Source organism: Dama dama, chromosome 6 (assembly GCF_033118175.1).
Source record: "Dama dama isolate Ldn47 chromosome 6, ASM3311817v1, whole genome shotgun sequence".
Taxonomy (NCBI): Eukaryota; Metazoa; Chordata; class Mammalia; order Artiodactyla; family Cervidae; genus Dama; species Dama dama.
Genome location: NC_083686.1, coordinates 21,837,401 through 21,850,767, shown reverse-complemented (window position 1 = coordinate 21,850,767; position 13,367 = coordinate 21,837,401). Strand labels below are relative to the sequence as shown.

Genomic DNA, 13,367 nt, shown 5'->3' with positions numbered 1-13,367 from the left:
CATAAAGAACAGACAGAAATTCTCTTCTCTCTGCTCTATCCCCTGAAATAGATACACTATATTTGTTTTAAATACCATATACAATTTTTAAAGATAAGATGATATTCTAAATATAAAGGGTAATTCAAATTTGAGGCCGATATACAGCTTTTGTATATTACCAGAGGTGGTGCAGTCTCTGCCTTGAAGAGAGAGAAAGTACTTGACTTGCTTTAAATTTCTACAAAATGAGCATAAATCCCAAGTTACCATCATGATGATAAAAATCTCAACCATTAGTGTGAGCAACTTTGATTGCAATGCTCTGTGTCCACGTGCCTCCTCTGCCAAGTCACCACCAAGGTTTCCCCAGAGGTTGACTTCCCTGAGGATCACTTATTCCTCCTTTTATGACTAAATAGCTAAAGTTCAACTACAGTGAGATAATAACTATACCCATCAGCTCCCTCCAGATGAAACACAAAAGGCTTCGTTCATGATTGGTGGCTAAAATAACCCAAATTTTTCTAACTTCAAGCTAAGTCTTTTGACATAACTTTGTTATTGTTCAGTTACTAAGTGGTGTCTGACTCTTTGCAACCCGATGGACTGTAACACACCAGGCTCCTCTGTCTTCCACTGTCTCCCAGAGTTTGCTCAAATTCATGTCCACTGAGTCAGTGATGCTATCTAACCATCTCATCTTCTGCCATCCTCTTCTCCTTTTGCCTTCAATCTTTCTCAGTATTTTCGGTATTTTCCAATAAGTTGGCTCTTCCCATCAGGTGGCCAAAGTACTGGAGCTTCAGCTTCAGCATCAGTCTTTCCAATGAATATTCAGGGTTGATCTCCTTTAGAACTGAGTGGTTTGATCTTCTTGCAGTCCAAGGGACTCTCAAGAGTCTTCTCTAGCACCATTATTTGAAAGCATCAATTCTTCAGTGCTCAGCCTTCTTTATAGTCCAACTCTCACATCCATACATGATTACTGGAAAAACCATAGCTTTAACTATATGCACCTTTGTCAGCAAATTGATGTCTGCTTTTTAATATGCTGTCTAGGTTTGTCAAATCTTTCCATGCAAGGAGCAAGCATCTTCTAATTTCATGGCTGCAGTCATTGTCCATTGTGATTCTGGAACCCAAGAAGATAAAACCTGTCATTGCTTCCACTTTTTCCCCTTCTATTCACCATGAAGTAATGGGACCAGGGGGTTTCCCAGGTGGTACTAGTGGTAAAAGAACCCAACTGTCAATGCAGAAGACCTAAGAGACACAGATTCGATCCCTGGGTCAGGAAGATCTCCTGGAGAAGGAAATGGCAGCCCACTCCAGTATTCTTGCCTGGAAAATCCCATGGACAGAGGAGCCTGGCAGGCTACACTCCACAGGGTCACAAAGAGTCGGACAAGACTAAAGCAACTTAGCACGCACGCACCTGCACACATGGTGGGACCAGATGTCACAATCTTAGTATTCTGAAACTTCGCTGAGTTTCAAGCCAACTTTTTCACTCTTCTCTTTCAACCTCATCAGGAGCCTCTTTAATTGCTCTGCTCTTTCTGCCACTAGAGTGGTATCATCTGCATATCTGAGGTTGTTAATATTTCTCTCAGCAATCTGGATCCCAGCTTGTGATTCATCCAGCCCAGCATTAAGCAAAATGTACTCTGCATATAAGTTAAATAAGCAGGGTGACAATATACAGCCTTGACATACTCCTTTCCCAATTTGGAACTGGTCCATTGTTCCATTTCTGTTCCTAACTGTTGCTTCTGAGGTTTCTCAGAAGACAGGTAAGGTTGTCTGGTACTCCCATCTCTTTAAGAATTTTCCAGTTTGTGGCAATCCAGTCAAAGGCTTCAGTGTACTCAATGAAGCAGAAGCAGATGTTTTTCTGGAATTCCCTTGCTTTCTCCATGATCCAACAAATGTTGGCAATCTGATCTCTGGTCCCGTGCCTTTCCTAAACTCAGCTTTTATATCCGAAAGTTCTCGGTTCACAAACTGTTGAAGCCTAGCTTGAGGGATTTTGAGCATCACCTTGATGACATGTGAAATGAGTGCAACTGTATGGTAATCTGAACATTCTTTGGCATTGTCCTTCTTTGGGATTGGAAGAAAAACTGATCTTTTCCAGTCTTGTGGCCACTGCTGAGTTTTCCAAATTTGCTGACCTATTGAGTGCCTCACTTTAACAGCATCATCTTTTAAAACATGAAATAGCTCAGTCGGAATTCCATCACCTCCACTAGCTTTGTTCATAGTAATGTTTCCTAAAACCCACCAGACTTCACACTCCAGGATGTCTGGCTCTAGGTGAGTGAGACCTTCTGGGTCCTGAAGACCTTTCTTATATAGTTCTGTATCTTCTTCCCACCTCTTCTTAACTCTTCTGCTTCTGTTAGGTCCTTACCATTTCTGTCCTTTATCATGTCCATCCTTATATGAAATGTTCCCTTGATATCCCCAATTCTCTTGAAGAGATCTCTAGTCTTTCCTATTCTATTGTTTTCCTCTATTTCTTTGCATTCTTCATTCAAGAAGGCCGTCTTATCTCTCCTTTCTATTCTCTGGAACTCTGTATTCAGTTAGGTATATCTTTCCCTTTCTCTTTTGCCTTTCACTTCTCTTCTTTCTTCAGCAATTTGTAAAGTCTCCCCAGACAACCACAATGCCTTCTTGCATTTCTTTGTTTTGTTTTCTCTTGGATTTGGCTCAGTCTCCTGTATAATGTTATGAACCTCCGTCCATAGCTTTTCAGGCACTCTGTCTACCAGATGTAATCCCTTGAATTCTATCTGTCACTTGCACTAGATAATCATAAGGGATTTGATTTACGTCATATCTGAATGGCCTAATGGTTTTCCCTACCTTCTTTGATTTAAGCCTACATTTTTCAATAAGGAGCTCAGGATCTGAGCCATAGTCAGATCCAGGTTTGTTTTTGCTGACTATATAAAACTTCTCATCTTTGACTGCAAAGAACACAATCATGGCAACTGATTCCAGTATTCCTGGCTGGAGAACCCCATTCTAAAGTTTCCTTAATACAAATTTTAAAAATGAAACTGAATAATTAAATAACAACAACTTTATCTCCTCCAATAATCAACAACTAAATTTCCTGAAGGAGAAATCTGTAGTCATAACCCACAAAAAGAGAGTTTTCAGATGCCAGTTAATCACCAGGAGAATTCTGAATTAATCCTCTGATAGAAAATAATTCCAAAGGGGCTAAACCCACAGAGGTCTTCTCTCCTTCACACTATAATTATAAAAATAACTGAAAATTCCCAAGTACAATAAAATTCTATTTAAAATACAATACACTTTTTTTCACTTGCTTCCCTAGTAGCTAAGTTGGTAAAGAATCCGCCTGCAATGCAGGAGGCACCAGTTCTATCCTGGGTCAGGAAGTTCCCCTGGAGAAGGGAGTGGAGGTACACACTCCAATATTCTTGGGCTCCCCTGGTGGATCAGACGGTAAAGAATCTGCCTGCAATGCAGGAGATGAGGGTTCCATCCCTGAGTTGGGAAGATCCCCTGGAGAAGGTTATGGCAACCCACTCCAGTATTCTTGCCTGGAGAATTCCCATGGCAGAGGAGCCTGGCGGGCTACAGTCCATGGGGTCACAAAGAATCAGACACGACTGAGCAACTAACCACAGCACAGCACACTTTTTTTACAGGGTCAAACTATCCTCCCTTTTGCATTGCCAATACATTATCCTATATTTTAAAACAAATCACAGTTGTGCAATATGTACCTTGAATCCATCTCTAAAAATATTTACTAATTTTACATTGAAATTTTTTCCTGAAACGAAATACATACGTAAAACTCCTAAATGGAGTTCCTAAATGGAACTCTGTTCCATTCTGCACTTAGGTTTGGCCTGTCCACTGGCCATTCGTATATGTGATAGAAATAAATTGCATGTTTTCCCTGAAAAGCCCCATTTATCATGAGGGAAAAAAGCCTACATGCTACCAAAAACAAATTAAAAAAAAAATCTCACCCTATGTTTCTGAAAAAAACATGATCTTTAAAAAGAAATTTTAAATGCCAAAACCAAATGTCAGAAAAAAAAACTGAGATTTTTTTTTTTTTCCCTTCAATAAATATCCAAAGATTAAAGGAAAAGCTTTGGCTTAGAGAATATATATATTATTCACTTCCATTTTAGGATGTTGTTTACCAAAATATCATAAATACTTAATAGCAACTGTTCCTAGTGCTTCTAGCAAAAGGCAGTAAAACGAAACATAAACCTCAGCTGTGAAAGCCCAGGAGTTTTGCTTTGCATTTCATCACTCCACTTCCCCTTCCCCTGTTTAGGATGGCCCAGATTCTAACAATCACCAGAGACAGCTCAACTGAATTCCAAACAGAAATATTATGAGCTCCAGTGAAACTATTAATCATTTAAAATGGAAAGAACAACAACCGCAGTCAAATACTCTGCCGCCGGGTCGAGTTGCCTGACTGAAAGCTAAGAAATACCCATATTTGGAACAGGAAGCAATCACACATTCCAATCCAAATTTTTATTTTGTACTTCTATAAAGCCTATAAAACTTTCAAGATAGCGACGCGGTGAGGAGCTTCATGCTCAAAGGTCGCTCTGAGACTGGTGATGACAATCTTAAACTTGAAATCACAAACCCAGGCTCACAGTGCTCAATATGTAAGAGTTAATTCCAAATCTCACTTACAAACAAAATCCAGATCTCTAGAATTTCCCTGCAGGTAAAATACTCAACAAATTTCCTTCTTCAATTCTCTCTTCAAGATAACAAGATTACTTCCTATAGTTTAAAATATATCTAAGAGGTGTCCCTTATATGTGGAATCTAAAAAGAAATCACACAAATGAACTTATAAAACAGAAAGAGACTCATAGATTCAGAGAATCTGTGATTTAGAGAAACTTATGGGGACAAGTTTTTGCCAGAGAAAAGAATGAGAAGGGATGGTAAAGAAGGTTGGGATTGATATCTATACAATGCTATATTTAAGATGGATAACCAATGAGGACCTACTGTATGTATAACACAGCTCAGTGTTATGTGGCAGCCTGGATGAGAGGGGAGATTGAGGGAGAATGGATACATGTACACATATGGCTGAGTCCCTTCAGTGTTCACCTGAAACTATCGTAACAGTGTGAATCAGCTACATCCCCAAACAAAATAAAAAAAATTTTTTAAGTCTTTTAATTTAAAATATGTCTAAAATGATGAGCCTTTCCTACCCCCAAAGAAATACTCACAGAATTAATTATTCCTTTAAGAGCTTGAAATCCACCTTTGACAGGGAAAACTTGCTCCTTGGAATCAGCGATTCTTTCAAGCTTTAAAAAAGGAGAAAAAGTTCACTGAGAGGTGACTGAGACATACAACCTTTTATACCCTTCCTTACTTGTTAGTTACATTCATCTGAAAACTTACACCAGAGGATTAATTCCTTGTCAGGAACTGACCGGAGTAACTGGTGTACTCTAAACGCATCACAACAAAATGAACTGAGATCAGGCACAGCCCCTTTACAACTGGCCTTAAGTTGCAATTTCAAAACAGCACAGAGCTCTACCAGCTGTAAATGTTATGAGACACAGAAACTTCACTCACACTCAACCAGACATTTAAATGTAAAAACATTTTGTGAGTGGGAAAAAAAAATTTAATACATAAACCCTGTAAACTTCATGAAAAAAACATTTTTTTAAGGAAACTCCTTAAAGATTTTTCCAACAGACTTCCCAAATCCTAAGCTCCTACAAGTCAAGTTTTCAATCAAACCAAAACATCTAAACAAGACTTGTCATGATAACCTTGTCAGCTGATTAAAGAGGAGCATGCATATTATTTTATTAATGTTCAAGAAAAACAGAGTTTTGTCTTCAGTTTAGTTAGGTAATGAAACCTATCAAAATCAGACATTACTAACACAGAGTTCGAGACAGGGGGCCATTTTTACAGAAAATCTTCAACAATTAATTGGGTTTCCGTGGTTGCTCAGATGATAAAGAATTCTGCTGCAATGCAGGGGACCCAGGTTTGATCCCTGGATTTGGGAAGATCCCCCTAGAGAATAGAATGGCAACCCAATTCAATATTCTTGCCTGAAGAATTCCATGGATAGAGGAATCTGGCAGGCTATGGTCCACAGGTTTGCAAAGAGTCAGACCCCACGAGTGACTAACACTTCTCAGGGGGCACTAGTGGTAAAGAACCCACCTGCCAATGCAGAAGACATAATAAGAGACACAGGTTTGGGTCTGGAAGATCCCCTGGAGGAGGGCATGGCAACCCACTCCAGTATTCTTGCCTGGAGACTCCCATGGACAGAGGAGCCTGGCAGGCTTTAGTCCACAGGGCTACAAAGAATCAGACCCAACTGAAACAACTTAGCATGCATGAAAGTGTTAGTCATTCAGTCATGTCTGACTCTTTGTGACCCTGTGGGCTGTAGCTTGCCAGGCTCTTCTGTCCATGGGATTCTCCAGGCAAGAATACTGGAGTGGGTAGCCATTTTCTTCTTCAGGGGATCTTCCCAACCCAGGAATCAAACCTGGGTCTCCCACATTCCTGGCAGATTCTTTACCATGGAGCCACCAAGGAAGCATGCGTGCAAGTCGTTATTTAAAAATCTGATCAACTCTGCTTAAGACTATTACGTGATTTAGATTCAAGGCTGCAGATCTGCTGTACTTACTTGAGCTTGTTCAAAGTCAAGGACACCAACACAGTAAACTCTAGCCCCAAGTGACCTGGATATCTTTGCCTATTGAGAGAAAGAGAGAGGGACAGAGAGAGGGAGACAGGTGAATGATTCACACATCAGGCTACACATACAGAGACATACAGCAAAATACACTGGGGTGTAAAGAGCAGTTTCCGTTCAATACTCACCTCTTTCTCTGCATATGATGGCACCAGACCGTCCAACTTACCATCTGTCAGAGCAATTATGATACTGGAGGTTTTTAAGCCTCTTTCTTTCTCAATTTGCTCATTTGCCTGAAAATGAAGAAAAAGTGTCCAACTCACAAAATAATCTTAACTTTTAACCAGCATGTTCCATCAAGCTGAATTTTAAGTCTGGCAAAATCAAACTGGCTTTTAAAACAGGGTAGGGCTTCCCTGACGGCTCAGGCAGTAAAGCGTCTGCCTGCAATGTGGGAGACCTGGGCTGGATCCCTGGGTTGGGAGGATCCCTTGGAGAAGGAAATAGCAACCCACTCCAGTACTCTTGCCTGGAAAATCCCATGGACAGAGGAGCCTGGTAGGCTACAGACCATGGGGTCGCAAAGAGTCAGACATGACTGAACGACTTCACTTTCTTTCTTCTTTCTTTAAAACAGGGTATTTTATATTAACTACTTTAATTTGAAATATACATATATTCACATTATAGAGTAATTACTATTGGGTGTAAATGATAAAGGTTTTTAGCCTTGACTGACTATAACCACAGAGAAAATGTGGTTCTCTGAATATAGTCACAGAGAAAATGGAAAATTCCTTAAAAGGCAAACTGTCATCCAAACTTCTTTTATCACCATGGTAAATTCTATCAGTCTTATCCCTAGAACAACTAAAAGAATTTTTTTTTTAATTTTAAGGTAGACATGTAATGGCATCTTCCAGTTTTACTAGGGAGTTATAATTTATTTTATTACAGAGTAAGGAAAACTTCTTTCCCATACTTATAAGTATAAAAGAACTTACTAGCTTTAGTCCTTCATGGATGTATGTCTCTCCTACGGGACTAACACGTTTCAAATTGTCCAAGCCTTCACTGATTTTGCCTCTGAAAATAATACAGTATAAAATTAAACAAAAGAAAAATGGGGAAAGATCACAATAAGCACTTTTCAAAAAATGTGGCAGTTTTGCAATTAAGGCAGTTTTGCCCTGGGTTTTGAAGGCAGATAACTCCTCATACTGTCATTTTATGGACTATTTCATAATGTCTGTATTTTAAGCATAAAATCATTCACCAGAGCCTCGCCCACATATAAAAATAATTTATTTTAATTTTAAGGATTCTATTTTAATATTGTAGTAAAAATTATTATCAGACAAGTTCATCTCAGGAAGTTTCCAGAAAACAAAACTTTCAAAGTATAATCCTAATCTTACTTCTTTGTAACTCAGTCACCTCCACCAACCCATGTTGATTGTCTCTTTTAATACTTGTTTTAAAATCTACCTATTCTGAACCTAACTAACTTCAGTACACTCTTTTTTCTAAGGTACCCCAAATATATTCATGTTCAACTTTTACCGCAATGAACAATTCTGTATCTCAAAAATATTCTACTTTAAAATAATTTCACTGATTTAACGTTTTCACTTAACTAGACGGGAAGCCTACACTGGGCTATCTCCATGTCTATTATTTATAATGTACCCCCCCAACTTTGCACTAATTACTTATTATAATGCCTTTTACAAAGTAAGTGTTCAATAAATTTTTCAATCTACCCTAGGAAAAAAATTCATAGTTCCACAGATGATGGAGTAAATTACATAATTTATAAACTTGTTTTATCTAAATATTTATGTTTTAATATCTACAGAAACAACTTGAAACTGACTCAGTCTGAATGCAGATAAAAACCAAATATTTGGTGCTTCCCAGAAATGAGTGGCAGCGTGTCCTCAAGCATTAATGTTGGCTGCCAAAAGAGAAATGAAAAAAAGACAACTGAAATCCAAGTTTACACAAACAGCTTTTGCCTGGTAAAAATCGCCTTCTCCATTTAGTTCAGATTCTAATCATCATTACTTCTGAGGACTAAACAACACTAGTAGAAGACTCTAAGCAGAAAGAACTTGCCCAATGTGGGATTCAGAGTGGGAAGGTAGGTCTCTGCTTGCTTATTTCGCTGAAAGCAGCAGAGCACTCTTGCCTGTATCCATACCAGCCACTGTGACATTCTAAGTTGCTCTGAACTGCTCATTACTTTTGCAGCTACAGAGTCTTAAGAGGAAAAGTGTCCCTTGGCCACACCCAACAACATCAACATACATGAGCCCAGGTCTGTCACTTTCCAGAGTAACTACATACTCCGTCAGCCTCTCCTCTAACAAGTATCACTGGGACTTCCCAGGTGGTCCAGTGATAAAGAGTTCACCTTCAGTGCAGGGGATGCTGGTCTGATCCCTGGGGAACTAAAATCCCACATGCCATGGGGCAACTAGGCCCGTGCACCACAACTAAGACCTGATACAACCAAATAAATAAAAAGGTTTTTAAATTGAAAAAAAAAAAAAATGTGTCACCAAATGGGAAATGGAAATCAAAACAAGATAGGGCCTTTGAGGGATCCCAAGTAACTAAAAATAAGTTAAATTTTCTCTATTAGTAAATGGTGAACTGAGGGAGAAAAAATCATGTAGTAGGTCAAAAACACAACTCGTCCATTTATACTGTGACTTAATGTTCTAAAGGAAAGCAAGGGAGAAAATGTTTAATAATAAAAGAAGACAAAATGTGTATGTTATGAAGATCAGCTCAAATCAATATCAGATTCACTTGAGCTTGGCTTTAACGTTGTCTTCAGCTACAACAAACAGTAATACCGAAACTACTTTGGAGTTTGTTGTGACTCTGTAGCCAAGGTGGCAGCTATCAAGACATTCAAAGTCCCCTATGAGCTCACAGGGCAGAAGTTTCTTTACCATCCCTGAGTAATCGCTACACACTTCCTCTTTTCTGCTAACTACAGCTACTTCTTGCCCTGACTATCAGGAACTGCATGGTAAAAGTCTTCCTCATTCAGAAAATTCTGCTAAGCTCATATGGTTATCATATTGCTATCTCCTCTTTTCTAAGATCTTAACTTCTCTTTTCAGATGTTACTAATTTTCTGCAATGTTACTGTATTCTGTGTGACTTCAAATACTTTTTGGAAAGAGGCAGAATTTAAACAAATAAAATGGGATATGAAACCTCTGTTTGATTGCTGTCGCTATTGTTTTTTTTGTTGTTGTTATTGGGCACCAGGGAACCAAAATCTATAATCAACTCTTTCTTCTTGACTTTATAACTATGTTGATTGAAAAGAGGGGGTGAGGCAGAGAGGTGGGCAGTGGCACAGGCAAAAACATATTGACTCATTTTTTAATCTAAAAAATTAACACTCTCAGCTCTGTTAGTATCCTTCAAATTTCTCTGCTGAGTACGGAAAAGAAGAGATAAGAAGGGAAGAGGAAAGATAAGCAGACAAGAGAAGGGACGGGAAGGAAACAGCAACAACTGCGAGGCACTGTGCCACATCAGTGGCCTTTCTGCAGCCACAAGACACTTGGAACTGTGGAAGGTGTGCATGATGTCACAACTAAGGTGAAGATATATTTTATAAATAGTAGCATAATTAAATAGTTCGCAGAAAATTCTGACTTGCCCAACTAACACAATTCAGGCATAATTTTAAGTCCTTTCTACTTGTGACTAAAGATACACATTTATAAATGTATCTCTATACTTAAACTGAACTCTGTGCATTGCCTTAACTTTCCTGATTTCAAAGCTCTTTCCAGGTTTCAGTCAGTCAGTCTACACACATTGGCTGAGCACCCACACATGTGAACGCTGTGATCTTACACGGTGATATGAGAACAATTTACGCCTAGTCTACAGCTACCCTCTCACCTATCTACAGGGGCAATGTCGTTCTCCACCCTGGCTGGACACTGGGATCACCTAAAAGGCTTAAAAACATATATATCTTCTGGACACTAATGGAAAAAAATATAATTTACTTGATGTGTGCTGGGGTCAGGGTATTTCTTGGAAATTCTCCCGAGTGTTCTATAGTGCGGCCAAGAATTATGAAACTCTGATCCAATCTAATTTAAAAACCTTTCCAAGTTGTTGGAAAGGGCTTCCCTGGTGGCTCAGTTGGTAAAGAACCTGCCTGCAATGCGGGAGACCCGGGTTCGATCCCTGGGTTGGGAAAATACCCTGGAGAAGGAAATGCCAACCCACTCTAGTAATCTTGCCTGGAGAATTCCATGGAATGTTGTTGGAATGCTCTTTTCCTTACCTATTTTGCCAGAAAGTTCTTCTACTGAAGGGGTTTTGAAGGTAACTAGGATAATCTTTTAAAATGTAGAAAGCAGTTTCTGGGATGTATGATTTATAGCCAGAGAGACCATGGATTAATTCCAAGCCCAATCTCATTTTCTCAACTATAAAACAAAGAGGAAAATACCTGTACCACAGGGCCATTGTGAGGATTAAATGGCACATAGTAAGTACTGGGTTAGGGGACTTCTCTGGCTGTCCAGGGGCTAAGACTCCACACTTCCAATGCAGGGGGTGCGGGTTCAATCCCTGGTCAGGAAACTAAGATCACACAGGCCATGCAGCATGGCCAAGAAAAAAAAAAAGTAGAGTTAGTTGTAGCTACTATGGTTATTGACACTGGTCATTCCTCTGTTCGTAGGGTTTTGTTCACCCAGTTTACTTTCTTCTTGATTCTAAGGAGAGCTCACTCAGCAAACTGAGGGTTGAAAAAATTTGATAAAGACCCAAAAAGGAGGAGGGAAAGGAATAGAGGAAAGAAAGTTTTATGCTGAAGATTTAGTGAGAACAAATTATATGGAAAGCTATAGAATGAGGTGGGAAGACTCAGGTTTGGAGTAAATCAGAAACAAACTAAAACTTCGGTTCTGCAACTAGTGTAATCACTGGCAATTGTTTAATTTCCTGCAGCTCAGCTTCCATATCCATAAAATGTAAATAAGAATGGCTGCCCCAATGAGTCTTCACTCACTCATTCCACAGACATTTATTAGATGACTACTATCACATTTATGAAAGTGTTAGTCGCTCAGCGACCCCATGGACTGAAGCCCACCAGGTTCCTCTGTCCATGGAATTCTCCAAGCAAGAACACTGCAGTGGGTAGCCATTCCCTTCTCCAGGGGATCTTCCTGACCCAGGGATCGAACCTGGGTCTCCCGCATTGCAGGCAGATTCTTTACCATCTGAGGCACCGGGAAGCCCATCATCTTTATCATATAATGTTATTATATTTGGCAGCTTTGAACATTCAGAAAGCTGTGGGGTCTGGACAGAAGAGCTATTACAGGAGATAAGAACAGAGAAAGGAAGTGGCTAGTGCCCAAAACAAACCCTCTTCACTACAGCTTCTCCCCTACATTGCCATGTTGCTCTTCTAGAAAACCTACAATTTGTGGCAAGCTGAATGTGAGGTGACAGGTGGCACAACGGACAGGAGTCCAGACTGCTCCAGCCAGTTATCTATCACCGCATCCTTCTGTTGTTTCATGTTAAGCAAACGTAACACCAACACTAACTCCACAGGGTGGCTGTGAAAAATTAAAGGAGTCGATGCACATAAAGAATTCAGTACAAAGTCAGTGTGACATAGACATTAGTTATTATTCCTTTATCACATGTGCCAGGAACTGAGCGGGGTCATCTGCCAGCCAGCCCTCGTTCTTTCATTATGCCACCCTGCATCATACCATGAGCGCAACCCAGAGGTCAAACATGGTGCACTGGCCACCTTAATTCCCAGCTCTTAGACTCACTAGCCTTAGTAATTTTGTGACTTTGCTAAGTTGTGTCCTCTCTGAGCTTGCATTTCTACCCTCTGAAAATGGGAACATTGGCAGTACTTATATAGCAGAGTTGTTATAAAAATTAAAGGGACTATTACTTGTATTTTCAGGGCTTCTCTGATAGCTCAGTTGGCAAAGAATCCACCTGGAATGCAAGAGACCCTGGTTCAACTCCTGGTTTGGGAAGATCCACTGGAGTAGGAATAGGCGACCCACTCCAGTATTCTTGGGCTTCTCCTGCCTGCAATGCGGGAGACCTGGGTTCGATCCCTGGGTTGGGAAGATTCCCTGGGGAAGGGAAAGGCTACCCACTCCAGTATTCTGGCCTGGAGAATTCCACGGACACAACTGAGCAACTTTCACTTATTACTTGTAAAGAGTGAGTACAGGGCATGGCACCTAAGTGTTCCATAATCAATACCAACTGTTTTTATCAATTTTCTGTGCATGCATGCTAAGTTACTTCAGTCATGTCCGACTCTTTGCGACCCCATGGACTGCAGCCCACCAGTCTCCTCTATCCATGGGATTCTCCAGGCAAGCATACTGGAGTGGGTTGCCATGTCCTCCTCTAGGGGATCTTCTGGGGATCGAACCTGCATCTCCTATGGCTCCAGCAGTGGATTCCTTACTGCTGAGCCACAAGGGAAGCCCAAGTGTTGGTTGCTCAGAAAGATCACATTGCAGGCAGATGCTTTACATCTGAGCTGCCAAAGAAGCCCATCAATTCACTGTACTGCCCTCTTAACCATTGAAGGTAATGTAAATAGGAATTATCA

At 40.1% G+C, this 13,367-nt stretch overlaps 1 protein-coding gene across 2 annotated transcripts in view; it reads right to left on the bottom strand.

Moving 5' to 3' along the window:
• Positions 1-13,367, bottom strand: part of ANTXR2 (ANTXR cell adhesion molecule 2) — a 169,317-nt gene that overhangs the window by 138,844 nt on the left and 17,106 nt on the right. For both annotated transcript variants that reach the window (XM_061145723.1, XM_061145724.1), the window contains exons 4-7: positions 7,717-7,798; positions 6,898-7,005; positions 6,701-6,769; positions 5,256-5,336 (exon numbers count right to left, since the gene is read on the bottom strand). In XM_061145723.1, the coding sequence (XP_061001706.1) occupies positions 5,256-5,336; positions 6,701-6,769; positions 6,898-7,005; positions 7,717-7,798 (340 nt within the window). The remainder of the gene's footprint in view (positions 1-5,255; positions 5,337-6,700; positions 6,770-6,897; positions 7,006-7,716; positions 7,799-13,367) is intronic.